Source organism: Schistocerca serialis, chromosome 1 (assembly GCF_023864345.2).
Source record: "Schistocerca serialis cubense isolate TAMUIC-IGC-003099 chromosome 1, iqSchSeri2.2, whole genome shotgun sequence".
Classification (NCBI taxonomy): domain Eukaryota; kingdom Metazoa; phylum Arthropoda; class Insecta; order Orthoptera; family Acrididae; genus Schistocerca; species Schistocerca serialis.
In genome coordinates, this window is record NC_064638.1 from 534,191,618 (window position 1) to 534,209,661 (window position 18,044).

General features: G+C 43.6%; 1 protein-coding gene across 1 annotated transcript in view; it reads right to left on the reverse strand.

The window, feature by feature from the left end:
* The window catches only part of LOC126411655 (inter-alpha-trypsin inhibitor heavy chain H4-like), a 43,503-nt gene extending 26,119 nt beyond the window's left edge, over positions 1-17,384 (reverse strand). Inside the window, exons 1-2 of the mRNA XM_050081383.1 lie at positions 17,313-17,384; positions 4,851-4,965 (exon numbers count right to left, since the gene is read on the reverse strand). Of these exons, the coding sequence (XP_049937340.1) occupies positions 4,851-4,965; positions 17,313-17,384 (187 nt within the window). The remainder of the gene's footprint in view (positions 1-4,850; positions 4,966-17,312) is intronic.
* Positions 17,385-18,044: the final 660 nt, after the last annotated feature.

An 18,044-nucleotide genomic window follows, 5' to 3' on the forward strand; every position in this document is an offset into this window, starting at 1 on the left:
TGGAGACCAAGGAATTGGTCCACCTGTACTTGTTAAGCTGTCGCGGAATGCGTTATTTAGAATCCTACGAATAATTACACTGAAATTGGGAGTAGACCCATGAATACATGTTCAGTCACACTCGTAAAAGCATATGTTCTAGCAGAACAGGCAGACTATTATCTAAGAAAGCGTGGTAAGCTTCCCCGTTGAAGGTGCGTGGAGCAACATGGTCCGACGAAAAGTCGCCAACATTGCCGGGCCAAGTGCTGACAGAAAATCCTTATTGATGACGTGACTGCACAATTTCGTGAGGGTGTCGACACTCCATACGTGATGATAATGAAAACTTACGGTCTCGTCACAATGAAACGAAGCTTCATCCGTGAACAGTACTTTTGCAGTAAGGCGAGGATTCAAGTGTTTGAAACATTAGCAGCAGTGTACCGGTAGATCGTATGCTGACAGTGCCTTCACAAGCGCACATGTTATCGATTGCGCATTTTCACAATCGTGTTACGCTGACATTATTTCTGTCGTCAACTGCACGAATGAGTTCCTCCTTCAGCTGGGGCGTCTTCGGCCTCCTCCAGTCGCGACTAGTCGGCTGAAACGTCCTATGCTCCCTAAAACGACCAGTTGCTTCATACATATTCCTTTCGAGGTATCGTAATTCTGGAAAACGTTCCCGGTAGAAACATTGAGTCTCACAGGCTTTACCAGCTGTTAATCTGTACAGCAAATGAGCATCTAACAACTCTGAATTTGAGTACACTGCCATTGCACTGTACCCCAAACCAAAACCGTGATGAACACAAAACAGTTTATGCTATGTTCTTAATGCAAGCAGACCAATGGAATTAGTTGCGTGTCAAAACAAGCAATGATGTCAGCCGTATTTCAACAAAAGCAATAAAGTGAGGCACGTGTCAACAGTCTTTGGTTCAGTTAGAACAATAAACACTGACAATGAAACTGAGAATTACAGCTTTTTACATTGGAGCCAAACACAGCCAACAAACTACGAGGGTTATAACTTAAATAGTAGCAACTATTTATTCACAATCGATACAGAAGAGTTACATGTTTGCACCTGTTACTGTCCTTCAAAGTAGTCACCAGCATTGTGTAGAACCCGTTGCCAGCGATGTGGAAGGCGTAGTACACCGTTAGCAGAGCCTGTTCTGTTGATGGTGCGAATGGAGCGGTCTACTGCCTGTCGAATCTCTGGAACAGTTCTGAAACGAATGCCTCAAAGTGGTTCCTTGATCTACGGAATCAAATCAAAGTGACGAGGACTTAAGTCCGGGGTGTATGGTGGATGGTCCGTACTTCCCAGTTCCATCGACCGAACTGAGGAGCCACAGCTTGCGCTGTATGAGCCTGCGCATTGTCGTGCAAAATGATGGTTGCGTTGCGCAGAAAGCGTCGCCGCTTCTTGCGGAAAGCTGTTCGCAGGCGATGCTCCAAAATTAAACGGTAATAATGAGTATTGACGGTCTGCCATGGAGGAACGTAATGCGTTAGAATAACACCATCACAGTCGTACACGAGAATAACTTTCACCATACGGGGGCTCTGACGCACTTTCGACTATCGCGGCGACCCATAATGACGCCATTCGTTGGACTGACATTTCAGTTTGACTTCGTGGCATTCGCTTCAGAACTGTTCCTGAGATTCGACAGGCAGTAGACCGCTCCATTCGCACCATTAACAGAACAGGCTCTGTTAACGGTATACTACGCCTTCCACATCCCTGGCAGCGGGTTCTACACAACGCTGGTGACCACTTTGAAGGACAAAAAATGGTTCAAATGGCTTTGAGCACTATGGGACTGAGGTCATCAGTCCCCTAGAACTTATAACTACTTAAAACTAGCTAACCTAAGGACACCACACACATCTCTGCCCGAGGCAGGATTCGAACCTGCGACCGTAGTGGTACCACGGATCCAGACTGAAGCGCCTAGGACCGATCGGCCATTGCGGCCGGCCTTGGAAGGAGAGTAACTGATACAAACATGAAACTCTTTTTATAGGTTGTGAATAAATAGTTGCCACTATTTAAGTTCCAACAATCGTATTTTGAACATTTATGTTTCACACTGCTCATAAGTTGCTTTCCTGTGTGTTTCCGAAGACTCTTGCGTAGAATGGTTGTAGAAACGGAGCTTTAACATGGAAATATTCCGTTTCAGTACCCACGTCCAAATAACATATTTTCTGCCACTATGTGTAAGGAATGCCTTCTGAAAGTGTGGACATATCTTCTCGTGGCAGCTGTACAGCCCTTTGTTTGCAGCGCGGTGGTCCAGAGCGCGAGAAAAGCAGTGGGTGGACTCAAAGTTGCACGGTGAACCTGTAACGAAGACCAGCTGCAAACTTGTCTGTGTCGTAATGCGACAAAACTCTGCGCATTCCTGTTGTGCCTAAGAACTATAATTGCCCGGCAATGTCGTTGTATTTACATAGGCTAGCTGTTGTCCCACTGCCGTGTCTATATGGTAGTGTTAACATTCTAGTATCGATTTTGGAATCAGAATTGCCGTTTTTCTCCTCCCACAATCTGTGATTGATCCACGTAAATGCTCTACTGCATTCAGATTTGACTGTGTTATATTGTTTCTACTGGCTGTTTCAAAATGTAGATTAATGTGAACGATGTTGTCTCTTGTGGAGTGAAGTGCTGGAGAAATTGAACATTTTATTATTATTGGATGGAAAAAGATACATCAGTGCTGACATATTTGCTGAAGCAGCAAAATCAAACAGCCTGGCAACAACCATATTCCTGTGTTGCTTGCTAACTGCTAAATTGTTTGATTTTTTAATGGCGAAGGCTCACGTTAGTGATCAATGACTGATGACTAAACGTTTTGCCACCACTCGAAATTTCTAAATATTGGAGTAGAATAGTATTTCATCTCTGATCATTACGCACTTTTACCATTATGGTCGTCATCTTGGTGGTCATAATAAAGAAATTTCAGCAGCGAGGAAGTGGCTTGTATAAGACCTTAAAAAAATAGTTTTGAACAATCTGAACTCCCTTCTCACTGTATTGAAGTAAATGGAACAGCTAATTTGTAGACCCCATCTGCGCAAAACTACTGACACTCGGAAAACACATGTTTGATCAGGATAAAATCGATACAGGCCTAAGATGTAAACCGATGACTACGAAAATGGATTTTCCCTATTGCATTTCAGTCCTTTGCAGTTTGTAGATTTGGTAAACGTAGCGCACGCTAGAGGCAAAATACCGAAAGACGAAATGACAGGAAAGATCGGTGTCTCATACGATCAGATGGTGGCAGCCAGCATGTTTAGAGTTTTCGTTTAGTAAACTGCTCAACTGGAGGTGGTACAATGGGAAGTGGATCATCTTGTGGTTGTAAGATAGACTACGGATTGTTTTCCTTCTTTCGCGTGAGCACGGCTTGCATGCGAATAAGTGTGAATGTGCCCGCATGGCTAGCCGCGCGATCTAACGACCGGCGGTTTAGTGTCGAGCTCTGGTTTACCGGCCAGCCTGTGGATGGTTTTTTAAGGGGGTTTTCCATCCGCGTCGGCAAATGTTGGCTGGTTCCCCTTATTCCGCCTCAGTTACACTATGTCGGCGATTGCTGCACAAACACTGTCACCACGTATGCGCACACAGTAAATACTCTACGACGCAAACATTGGGGTTACACACGTCTGCAATGAGACGCCCCGGAGGCAGGGGGGTGGGGGGCTGGGGTGGGGGACTAGGGGGCCGAACCGCACAAATAACCCTGGGTTAGGTGTGGGGCGGCGGTGGGGAGAGTCGACTGCGGTAGCCTGTTGTTGGTTTGTGTACCACTGAAGGATATGGCGGGGACGAAGCCTCTCCGTCGTTTCTAGGTCCCCACTTCAATACGTACACACAAGTGTGCATGTTGGTAGTAGTAATTCTGAGTAAGAACTCAGTGGTTGGTTGCTTAAATTTCCCCAAGATTATTTGAATACTTTCTTTACCTAAATGATGTGGAACGTATCAGATTGCGCTTAATGATATTTTACTCTGATATATTCCCTATGGGAAGATACGTTTACTGAAACCACAACCGTTAATGAATGTTGCGTTAAATGTTCCAGGTGCACTTGTCGCTTTAACTCCATACGAAAATCAGGGCTTTCGGCAATAGCCACTATTGTCTTCGTCGGAAATGCAACTGTTGGAGAAGAAACGGAATCAGACATATGAAAATGATGTAATAGTCCATATTGCGACTTGAGTTTACATTTACTTGATGTACTCCTATGCAGTCATTCATCATCAAATTCCAGCCTCCACACACAGCTGAGTACAATTCAAATATCTTTATTAAAATTTTGTTTTCCACAGTCTCTTTGTTCTTTGTGTCTCAGTATTTTGAAGAGTGGCCTATAATCCATGTCGGCCGGCCGGTGTGGCCGTGCGGTTCTAAGCGCGTCAGTTTGGAACCGCGTGACCGCTACGGTCGCAGGTTCGAATCCTGCCTCGGGCATGGATGTGTGTGATGTTTAAGTAGTTCTAAGTTCTAGGAGACTGATGACCTCAGTAGTTAAGTCCCATAGTGCTCAGAGCCAATCCATGTCCGCTCCGAGCAAGATGCTATGTTTACTTCTCATACGAAATCACATTTTGTTGGGTGTGAATGGTCGGATAGGTTCATGAAACAACTAGGCCACTGAGAACGTGACCATTCTTCACTTGTTAATCCCTGTTAGGTATAGTCACTACGAACACTGCTCATAAACAAGATTTCATAAATTAAAAGTCCTGTGTCGATATCCTTAAACATCTCGCCCGGACTGAACCTCGCATTTGCCTGATACGTTTAGCACAAGTGTTGGCGACTTACTGGCATTGCCCGGCCAGTCTAGCACCTCGTGGCTCTCCTGCAGCGTGGGCACATCCACCAGCAGCAGTGGCGCCTGCTCCTGCATGCGCACCTCCACCTCCAGGTCATCTACGGGCTGCAACAAGAAAATGTCATCAATCATTATCTAGCCCCGCAGAAAAAGAATGATGTTCTTCAGAAACACTGAAACAAGATTCTTTAGTGTCAGAATTTGACGTTAAGGTATCTCTCACCATTGCGTTTAGAAACAAGGGAATGGAAAATCACGCATCGAACAACGACCATAAATGCGACGAACCCTTTCTCGGCAAGTACTGCAAAAATTTAGGGATCTTCAGAAATCCGACGTTTCGCTACTATATTGTTGACCATAATGGCTAGGACGACCCTTTTTTCATTGTGGAATACAATGGACAGAGCTTTTGCTGTCAGTGTCATTGTGACATGACTCCTTGCAACAAGTCAGTGTCCTGTCCGTGAGATCCTGAATATTCAGTATCTGTTTATCTTCGAACTATCTATTTGACGTCAGTTATGGGTGGCCGCGTGGTTCTAGGCGCTACAGTCTGGAGCCGAGTGGCCGCTACGGTCGCAGGTTCGAATCCTGCCTCAGGCATGGATGTGTGTGATGTCCTTAGGTTAGTTAGGTTTAATTAGTTCTAAGCTCTGGGCGACTGATGACCTCAGAAGTTAGGTCGCATAGTGCTCAGAGCCAAATCAGTTATGGGTAAGTGCTAGTAATGCCTCTATACAATCTTCCGAACGTTTCCTTTCGCGATGGTTAAAAACTGTACTAATATATGGGAGAAGTTGGGTCCAAATCCGGACCCAGCCGTAGAGTTTCCCTACTGCAGTCAAAGCAACCGCTGCGGTAGTTAGTCTGAAAAAAAAAAAAAAAAAACAGCTGGTTCCCTTCTGTATCACTATTCTATCCACGTCTGAACTCCGCTTCTAATTCCTCCGTTACCGATGGCTGTAAGGAGGGGGTGTGAGTCGTGCTGGGGTAGTTCAGTTTGTAGAGCACTTTCCCGCAAAAGGCAAAGGTCCCGAGTTCGAGTCTCGGTCCGGCACTCAGTTTTAATCTGCCATGAAGTTCCTTGAGGAATGTTCTTTGTATATTGCTGCATTGCGACAAATGTAGCTCCTTGATGCTCTAGCCACTGACTGTACGCTACATATTCTTAGAATATCAGCCTTCATTCAACTAAATTGGGAGCTACACCTCCCTCAGCATAAGGAATTAAAGAGACGATTTGTACATTGGGAATTGTCACCTGCACACTATTAAATTGATGTCTGGGAGCCCTGTATGGTATGCTCTGTCTTCGACAGTTCTGGAACTGTCTCATGGTAAGGACTGCCATCGTCTTATTACTTTTGTAGGCGTAGTGAAGATAGCAATGACGGAGATTACGGAATTTTGGCAGTACTATTTTCACTGTTAACTTTCTACAATATGCCAAACGCCGAGAGAAAGAAAATTACGTACTAATTGTAGAGGTACACTGGTAGTATGAATTAGAATACCTTGTCAAAAATTTCGTGCTATGTTTCTGCTTGTTTAGTTTCCTGTGGTACATTGTTCTAGTTTCTATCGTTGCAAATTAAAGTGGTTTTGATATTATGTCAACATGTGAACAGTTTTCGAGAAGCTATAGCCTACAGTGATTAAGTTGATAGAATCTTCGTGGTCAAGCAGAGTTCCAAAGAATAACAGGAGTGTATTTTCTGAATGAATAGAATATTTACAACAAATATGGAACCTTCCTCGAAAGTGGTGCAGAAATGTCAATGGCATTATATGAAAAGCGCGTCATTGCGTAAACTATTGCAATAATTTAAAATTAATGAAATTAAGGAAAAGTGTCCTCAAGGTTTTTTCTGTTAAATTAGGGAACAAATGTAGTTTGAGAATACTAGGTGCTTCTTCGCTGCGAAATTACAACGCTGATTTTGGATTTCACACATTTGTATAAAACAAACGTATACTCTTAACTCCCTTCAGAACAGGTTGCTTCACTCTTAATTAATAAAAAATCGTTTCGCATATCAAATGATAACATTGAGGTTGAATATAAAACGCAGTGACCAGACTGGATAGATTGTGGAAGATTATGAAGGACTTCAGGGGCGTAAATACCAACTGTTTGCACATTTAGAAGATAACTTTCAAGCTGCTTCAGAGAGAAGTTCTTTGTAAAAAAACGATCTAAATGTAGTTCGTTCTCTATAGGGTTTGTTGTAGCGCACATGATTACATTCAATATTAGGGCACATGTTTGGCAGAGATCGTGACATGCAGTGATAGGAAACATGTATCACAAAGACCGTGCAGATATTTACGAATTAATATCTGATAATTTAATCAACAAGGATACTTCAAAATTTCGCGAAAATTACAAAGAAACATATATCAACAAGAGTCCCTCCACCAGTCGTCATCGTGTGCAGAAATTTCTGCATTTCGCTGCTGTCGCATAGCACTGCAGCGTTCCAATAGGTAATAGTTGCAGAACAGTAAGGAATTGCTTCCTATTGATCTGTATATTTGCCGGCACAAGATAATCCTCGTCAGTAATCAGTTTCCGATTAGTATTCCTAATTAATATCGGAGACACAGGTGACACTTTGTGTACTATTGTGTTGCATGCTGGCAATCAAGTTTCTAATGGGTGATTATATCTTACGCATTATAATTAATAGCGAAAATTTTCACGAGCGAGGGTATACGATACTAAAATACGGATACGTTCCCAGTAACACGAGTCTCTAAACAAGCCATCTGCGTGGTTGAGATCCGCAATTGAATTCGGGATGAAGTATTACGCAAATTAGTATAAATTTATTTGAAATGTAGACTTCGGGATCCATTTCCCGTAGAAAATGGCTCAATCATTACCTACGGTCTCCCTTAACAGTAAATATAATCGGTACAACGTAAAACAGCCAAAGTTGCAAATTTCGTTTTCATTTACTTGGTGACTAGTTTCGGATCGGGACTCACTTTCAAATCATCATACAGGAGATAAAACACCAAAATGGCATTCATGTACGATAGAGTTGTTACCACATGATAAAGAACACGTCAAAAATACAGAACGTTTCGCTTCAGGATATGCGAACCACATGGTTAAAATTGTACACTCCTGGAAATGGAAAAAAGAACACATTGACACCGGTGTGTCAGACCCACCATACTTGCTCCGGACACTGCGAGAGGGCTGTACAAGCAATGATCACACGCACGGCACAGCGGACACACCAGGAACCGCGGTGTTGACCGTCGAACGGCGCAAGCTGCGCAGCATTTGTGCACCGCCGCCGGCAGTGTCAGCCAGTTTGCCGTGGCATACGGAGCTCCATCGCAGTCTTTAACACTGGTAGCATGCCGCGACAGCGTGGACGTGAACCGTATGTGCAGTTGACGGACTTTGAGCGAGGGCGTATAGTGGGCATGCGGGAGGCCGGGTGGACGTACCACCGAATTGCTCAACACGTGGGGCGTGGGGTCTCCACAGTACATCGATGTTGTCGCCAGTGGTCGGCGGAAGGTGCACGTGCCCGTCGACCTGGGACCGGACCGCAGCGACGCACGGATGCACGCCAAGACCGTAGGATCCTACGCAGTGCCGTAGGGGACCGCACCGCCACTTCCCAGCAAATTAGGGACACTGTTGCTCCTGGGGTATCGGCGAGGACCATTCGCAACCGTCTCCATGAAGCTGGGCTACGGTCCCGCACACCGTTAGGCCGTCTTCCGCTCACGCCCCAACATCGTGCAGCCCGCCTCCAGTGGTGTCGCGACAGGCGTGAATGGAGGGACGAATGGAGACGTGTCGTCTTCAGCGATGAGAGTCGCTTCTGCCTTGGTGCCAATGATGGTCGTATGCGTGTTTGGCGCCGTGCAGGTGAGCGCCACAATCAGGACTGCATACGACCGAGGCACACAGGGCCAATACCCGGCATCATGGTGTGGGGAGCGATCTCCTACATTGGCCGTACACCACTGGTGATCGTCGAGGGGACACTGAATAGTGCACGGTACATCCAAACCGTCATCGAACCCATCGTTCTACCATTCCTAGACCGGCGAGGGAACTTGCTGTTCCAACGGGACAATGCACGTCCGCATGAATCCCGTGCCACCCAACGTGCTCTAGAAGGTGTAAGTCAACTACCCTGGCCAGCAAGATCTCCGGATCTGTCCCCCATTGAGTATGTTTGGGACTGGATGAAGCGTCGTCTCACGCGGTCTGCACGTCCAGCACGAACGCTGGTCCAACTGAGGCGCCAGGTGGAAATGGCATGGCAAGCCGTTCCACAGGACTACATCCAGCATCTCTACGATCGTCTCCATGGGAGAATAGCAGCCTGCATTGCTGCGAAAGGTGGATATACACTGTACTAGTGCCGACATTGTGCATGCTCTGTTGCCTGTGTCTATGTGCCTGTGGTTCTGTCAGTGTGATCATGTGATGTATCTGACCACAGGAATGTGTCAATAAAGTTTCCCCTTCCTGGGACAATGAATTCACGGTGTTCTTATTTCAATTTCCAGGAGTGTATTTCAGGAAGTATAAGAACCATGTCAAGCTAACAAAAACATACGTAAGTTATAAAAAGCAGCAAATAAACAGTTACACAGTATACAGGTAACTGGCAGTCCACTCCTCCCGCTGCCATAAAGAAAACATCGGGAAAGGTGTGCCGTACCAGGATATAGGAAATATCTTTTAAATTTATTACAGTATCCTCCAATCATCAAAAATACAACAGTTAATGCAGTAGCAGTACAAGTCAAGAATAAAATTCATGCATTTAAAATTTTTACCAAACCAATGAAATTATTAAAAATCATCGAAAAGTAAAGCAGAGCAGCGTAACATACTATGCATATGACAAATTCATATGCCATGATGGTAAGTAAAAATCATTAAATGTGAACCGAATAATTCGTATTAAAAGAAAACAATTAGGATATAAAATACCTTCATCACTTCCAACCCTTTACAAGAGGAAAAGCTTCAACTTAACAAAACTTAGTGAACTGTATGAAGATAAAACAATTTTTGACGCTTCCCAGGAAAGAACAGACATTAAATCGCAAAGTTGTCTTTCACAAAGCACTATATACCAAAAATTATGGCCGCTAACGGTAGTAAAATGACACGTAACAGTTTAATCAAACAACGAGAAAGGCGTTCCAGATACACGTGTATATGAAAGGTTATAGCCAAATGGTACCGACCATCCAGGGGAAAGACACCATAAAGACACTAGCGGACATACGGGGGTGGGGGGTGGGTTCGAAAGAGATTGAGACGAGAGAGATAGAATGGGGAGGGGGGAGGATGGAGCTTTGGGAAAAGCGGAGGGAAGCAGTACTCCAGCGCGCTGGAGGTTCGTAAGTAAATATAATTCTCCTTCTTCCAGTAAAGATTTATATGTGCTAAGATTTATATTTCATTCTGAGATATCGACAGCACAAGGCACGCGTCGGCGGCTGAAACAGAAACCGATAGACACACAAAGGTAAGTTTACGCGTGCCACGATGTCTGCCGATACTGTCTCTGCAGACGAGCTGGCAAACAGTAACTCAGTTGCCCTATTCCAAAGTATCTGAATGATAGGAATTTTGGATCATGTCCAAATGTATCCGGATGATCTGAACTTTACGTAACTTAGTGCCATGGTCAAAAGTATCAGAACGATATGAATTTTGCGACATGTTAGCAAGTATCCAAAAAGTGTCAATTTTGTGTTAATTAATGTCAAGTTCCGAAGTATTCGAATGATCTGAATTTTCTGTAACTTACATTATGTGATCAAAAGTATGCGAACACTCCGAAACATACGTTTTTCATTTTAGGTCCATTGTGCGCCACCTACTGCCAGGTACTCCATATCAGCGAACTCAGTAGTCATTAGACATCTTGAGAGAGCAGAATGGGGAGCTCCGCAGAACTCACGGACTTCGAACGTGGTCAGGTGATTGGGTGTCACTTGTGTCATACGTCTGTACGCGAGATTTCCACACTCCTATATATACCTGGTCCACTTTTTCTGTTGCGATAGTGAAATGGAAACGTGAAGGGACACGTACAGCACAAAAGCGTACAGGCCAACCTCGTCTGTTGACTGGCAGTAACAGCCAATATTTGAAGAGCGTCGCAATCTATAATAGGCAGACATCTTCCAGACCATCACACAGGAATTCCAAACTGCATCAAGATCCACTGCAAGTACTATGACAGTTAGGCGGGAGGTGAGAAAACTTGGATTTAATCGTCGAGCCTCTGCTCATAAGCCACACATCTTGCCAGTAAATGCCAAACGACGTCTCGCTTGGCATAAAGAGCGTAATCATTGGACAATTGAAAAACATTGCATGGAGTGACGAATCACGTTACACAATGTGGCGATTACCCGGTGAACGTCATCTGCTAGCGTGCGTAGTGCAACAGTAAAATTCGGAGGCGGTGGTGTTATGGTGTGGTCCTGTTTTTCATGGAGGGGCTTGCGTCCCGTGTTGTTTTGAGGGACACTATCACAGAACAGGCCTACATTGATGTTTTAAGTACCTTCTTGCTTCTCACTGTTGAAGAGCAATTTGGGGATGGCGACTGCATCTTTCCACACTACCGAGCACCTGTTCATAATGCACGGCCTACAACAATAATATCCTGTAATGGACTTGCTTGCACGGAGTCATGACCTGAATCCTAAAGAATGCCGACTTAGTGGCAGGCCTCATCAACCGAAATTATTCTCAGAGCAGCAGTCCGTGAAGAATGGGCAGCCATTCCCCAAGAAACCATCCAGTACTTGACTGAACGTATGCCGGCAAGAGTGGAAGCTGTCATCAAGGCTAAGGGTGGGCCACCACCATACTGAATTCCAGCATTACCGATGGAGGGCGCCACGAACTTGTAAGCCATTTTCAGCCAGGTGTCCGGGTACGTTTCATCACATAGTGTAGCATTGTGTTCAAAAGTTGATCGTGCATATTTTGTTAAAGACGTTCATTAGGATCAGATCACAATATAGAAATCACTGATTACTATTTTCAACCTTTTAAACGGATATCTTCAGTTCAGAATATGATGTGTAAATCGTGCGAATAATAACTTCGTTAGGAAAACGTCACCTACAATCGTATCCACAATATGCGTACGTGGAACACTGCACAAACGTAGTTGCCTTATATGACTTGAAGTACAGCCATCATACCCGACCACAGTGACACTCAAAACCAAGCAGATCAAAATAGCAGCCAGCCTGACAGGTACAGTGTACGTATGCTCACAGGTACATCGCACAGACGTCGTTGCCTATATGACATGAGGTGCAGTAATTTTGCCTGGCCACACAATCAGAAGTTAACCGGTCAACGTAGTTGCTACTTTTATTCGATTAACTTTGACAGACACTGCGGCCAGGCATAATGACTGTAATTCATATCATATTCGACAACCACTTTTGGGCAGTGTGTAACATACATACATCGTAAAAAAGACTGTAAGCAATATTTTCTTGAGGATGTTACCATTATAGTAACGAAATGTCTTACTTACTCCATCAATTCAGACAACAGACACCTGTTTGTATTCTCGCCTGAAGATGACCGTTTAAGTGGTCGAAACAAGTAATGTGTACTCTTGTATTACAATCATGGCCAAATAAATATTTTTAACAAAATCTGGAAGAATCAACTTTTAAACATAATGCTAATTTACCCCAAATTTGAATACTTTTGAACATGACGCCAATTTGTGCAAAATTCAGATCATTTGCACACAAGCCTCTTTGTCGAGTAGTTGAAATACATGTTCGGAGACTGCGGACGTATTGACAAACTGTCTCAGTGAAAAGATAGATAAAAGGTGAGGCAGCTACTTGCAGCAAATTATTAATGTTGAGCTATCACAGCTTTGTTCCGACTCACATACACACACACACACACACACACACACACACACACACACACACACACTCACACACTCACAACTCTCCAAAAAACTGTATCTCTGTCACCCATTACTATCAATACTTCTATATCTTTCACCTATTGATTACTTGCTATAACTCAGATATGCTTTTCTTTCTCATTTACTGTTGCAGAATCTGAAGCAGCTGGGAGCACAAAATATTTACAGCAGCAGCAGTGGTCTCCAAAAAGATACCTTACACGATGAAATTCAAGAAAGTGGTCGTTGTCACCTATCAGTAAGACTGAAAAAGACTGAAAAGGAACCAGAGTTTTTGGACAAGTAACTGTATTCTGAACAACACGGATAATGGTGATACCTGAGACCTAAAATAAAACAGTGATCAGGGGGCCGTATTTCGTACGCAACCATTTTTTCTACTAGTATTTTAATGAAAGTTATCAGCAGTGACATTTGAAGACGCTCAGCATAAGATGTCACCCTTGCTCTGCCAACGGTTTTTCCAAAGAGGGTGGAAGAACAGATGGAGGTTCATGGCTGTTGGAGTGGAAACTGCTCCTCAAATACGAAAGAATCAGCAATGATCAACGGCTTGTGGATGCAGAACGTAATGTAAACCACTGCATTAATGACAGATATCGTGTATTGACAGGGTATGTGGCCTGCAACTGATATAAGTGTCATGAAGGTCTCACCACTTGGCATCATATTCCGAATTAACCCCCATTCGGATCTCTAGAATTGGACTGACAACGGGGAGGGGAGCACGATAAAAATTTGAAATAACCAGCGATGTCGTAACATTCCACGACTGGAGGATGGAGTGTCCAAAGTTTGAAGGTAGTAGGAATGCTAGAAATTTGAAAAGGATAAATGCAAAGGCTCAATATAGTACAGTGACGTGGGAAGAAAATACGTATTCTTGCCAGATGAATGAAGAGTACTTCAACAGCAGCAAGAAACACTCTAGTGTGAGTAGGATTCGTTATGAACATGAAAAATGGGCAGAGAGTGCGCTATTGTGAACATTCCAGTGAGATGTCTGTTTTCGCTAAAACCTACAGGAAACCAACGTCGACAACAGTAGTTCAAGTATGCATGTGACGGACACAGACGCTTGGACGTCAAAGAAAGACAAAGGGGTTGGTGACGCCACTACAACACTGTTTGAGTGTACGACTCACTAAAAGGAAATCGGCTGACAGGCAAACGGAAGTGGACTGTAGTCCTCCATCCAAAGCAGAGCCTGAATTTCGCACCTTCGAAACTCTAGCTGTTTATCCCTGTTTTCGTGTTCGGGGACAACTATTTGGCGACACACACAAGATGGAATTGGTGTAAAGTGGCGTAATGCCTATCTGATATGTTAAGGAGAGTTGTTGCGAGTAGTCCTCAGGGAAGAGATGGTATTTTTGACAGAGATTACGTTCAGTAGCAACTTTGTGTAAAGAAAGAATGTTGTGGGCTACATTAATTAATAAAGAATAGACGATAAGCTTTGACGTACTATCACGACAGCGGTATGGGATCCGTGCTTCAGCTCTTGTGTTTTACTACTCATCAAATGTCATAATTAGAAAATGGACATTATCCTACATTCAGAACGTATCACACGGTGGATGCAGTACTCACACTCACTTCGCCGAAGTAACCCCCATTGTAACACGCATTGCACCACCTGCCCACAAAATCATGTCAGCAGAAATCATACATCGACAATTATATGAATGTTAATATTGTCGTAAATTCTATTTGCCAAGAATTTCCACTGTAGTAATGGCACTCATAGTGCGTCAGATGCCAACTGCACTTGAGTGAGAGTGGTTCAACTCGTCAAATGCATAATGTTACATACATTAAATCAGCCACCGGTATACATCATTAAATAACGTCATGCAGCGATTCTACCAAAGCGATCGCTGATACATCAGTACTGCTACAGCTACAAAATCACATTGAATTTCTATTTTTCGCAGTAAAGAACTGGAGATGACGCCCATAAGTAAGTCGTAACACTTAACTATAACAGTTGTTCTGTAGAAAGTCTTTGAATTCCTCACATTCATCATGAGCAATATATCAAGTGTCAACCCTAAGAATCGTTAAGTATATTTTCTCTGATGTTACGGCAGATAATTGCTGTATCGTTTTTGCAGTGTGCAGCTGGATACAGCCAAAACAAATACTGCTCATTATTTTTTTCCCATGTGATACTCAGTGTCAAAGGAAAGTGTTGGTTTGTTTCCTGTTACAAACAAAATGATGTTTAAAGCAGAATGTTACGTGCCCATTTGATAGTGCGGTAAAAAATTAATCTAATGTGATGTTCGTTTCATCTAGATATATTATAAGGGACAGCAATACACGAAGAGTAACCAGTTCTCCAGGAGCGCAGCATTGCCTTGGCCTGCACTGATTTCTACAGCCTTGCAGCAGCACTGCTATGTCGCTGCTGGAAGATTGGTTGTACATCGTGCTTTAGTGTCCTTGTCAGTACATTTGGATAAAAGGAATATCGCACTAGGTAGAGTAGAGAAAGAAAAATAACCAGTACCCTAGAAGCGATGGAGAAACACTGCTGCATTGCGTTGGCAGTCATCACGGGCCAGGGCGGAGCTGTTCTACATTCAGATAAAACGAATCTGGCACCATGGACAGTAAAGCACGAAAAATAACCAGTACTCCAGCGGCAACAAAGTAGTGCTTCTGCAAGAAGGTAACAGTCAGTGTGGCCAGGGTGGTGCTGTGCTGCAGGAGAACTGACTATTCTTCATCTTTTTTCTCTCCCTGTTAGTACATTTAGATAAAACGAACGTCGCATTAGTCTAATTTTATCCACTCTATCAAATGAACCCATAAAATTCTGCTTTAAACATCATTTTCTTGTAACAGAAAACATACCAACACTTTCCGTCGACCTTGGGCGTCGCATGAAAGACGTGGTGAGCAGTTTAGTATGATGTTATTCTAGTTGCATACTGCAAAACCGAAGTGAAAGTAGCAATCAAATAATCAGAGAAAATCCGTTTGCCGATTCTTAGGAGTGACACCCTGTATGTGCTGATGATTGTGATGGTGATAATGAGTGGAATTTCCAAGGCACTCGACAAACTGGTTTTTAGTAATTGTTATCCTCATAATCAACGAACCAACACTGGATTTTTCCGAGTAATGTAAGACAGCGTCAATTCAAAAACTGTGACATCGTTACGTGAAATGTTCGAGTGAACTGAGAGTTTTTGTAGACGGAGCTGAAGGTTAAGCAGCAGGAGTAAATGAGCGGATGAAAACGTCTCAGGGCAAGACTTGTGTCGGAAGACGTACCTCTACGTTTCTCCTCCACCAACCCCCCCCCCCCCCCCTCCAATCATACATCAGTCATACATCTTTACCTCCAACACCAGGAGAGGAAACTGTAAAGAAGTAAACAAGTATGGGTGACAAGGACGAATTACGTTTAGACAGATAACAAGTGCAGGAGTTGAAGTTTGAGGTTCATACGTGAACAGATGTGGAGCTGACTGAATACTCTTGTAGGGTAAAACAAACGGCAGCCGGTATCACGTTGTCAGAGCCGTCCCATAAGTGGACTACTAAAATCAGAGCCTTAGATTCCCAGTTGGAGGGTTAAAATGCAGGCTACTGTCGTTACATCATTCACTAAGATACGTCGAAGTGACTGCTCGAGATGTGATCTATGCCTTAGTTCTATTGAGACTGGACGTGTGTGGGTCGCGCAAAAGATACATTTGAGAGAGTCCTCTCACCCTAATTCGTAGCAGTATCCGAGGAAGATACGAGCGACAAAGATGAGATACTATACTGCAGATTTTCCTTGATAGGGAAAAGTGACGTTCTGCGTTTATTGGTGTTCGCTGTTTTTTAGTCGAATACTTTTCATCCATTCCTTTTCCACTTTTGTAAAATAATGCGACTTAAGTGCATGCGTAAGTGAGCTTTCGGAATTTATGTTGACCACGAGTTCTTAGAAATGGCTTCCTGAGCTTATGCATTTGTTTGGTCATTGCCAGGAATGCCCATGTCTTTCGGTTCTCACAGGGAAACCAAGGAGTTCTCTGTATTGTGGGGGTCATACAAAAATTTGTGAACAGTGGAGACTTCGTAGGTGAGTCATCTTCAGTTACCACAAAACTAATGATGGAGACCTTGCACTGGAAAACATTTTTGTCAGATTGATATTTTATACGTGAGAGGCTCTGTGTGTTCACTAATTATCCTGTGCAGGTATTGCCTACAGTGGGAATAAAGTGCTGTTCATAAAAAAAATTTAGTCGATAAAGCACAGCCGACTTTCTCATCCTTCTTAGTGCTAGCGGTATATATGAAACAAAAGGTTACGAAGTTGGGGATGACTGAATGAAATCTACCTCAAAAATATTAAAGTCTGTGTGAGCCATGGTTTGACATCGGAGATCTCATGGACAACATACAATACAAGCAAAAGTCGCATGTGGTGCGGCAGCTGCACTCTATAGATGCTGGCAGGCCTACCTGTCGGTGGTCGATATTGACGCGGAGGTTGTAGGCGCCTACTTCTCTCTGCAACAGCTCCTCGTACGTCATGTTGAAGGTTACTTTTTTTCTGCGCCTCAACATTGACCGACACACGTACCACGTTGGAGTCGCGTGCGCTGCAACATTCAACAATTACATTACACTAATGAAGTGAAATGCCGTCTCACACACACACACACACACACACACACACACACACACACACACACACACAGTTACACACACGCAGGCACACACACGCATACAAAGGCCCTGTTAGGACAGATATGAGTAATAATCGACTCGTTCGACTATTAACTTCTTCCTCAAAAGTTCTCGAAAAGGTGAAGGACTTAAGACTGGATGAGCATATCTATAGATGTATAATTCCGCCTCTGATATCCAGATGGGCCTCTCCGCTGAGTGGCATCAACCACCTCATTGGCCCTCTGAATAACAAAATTTCCTCTACCAGGATTTATTTATCTCTCTACTCTATACTCTGTACATAAAGTTCGGAGAAACTTAAAGTTTACTGTTTTCGTGTTCAAATGAATACATGGTTCACTTGATTCGTCGCTAATAAGAACCAGGGCTCTTGTTATGTAGTTAGGCAGCTTTGATGAAGCTTCTGAACGGTAAAACTTACTATTAGTGCGCTTCGTTTATTCCAATCCAAGATCATAATAACAAAGTCTGCTAAAATACGGGATTGACTATTACATGTCC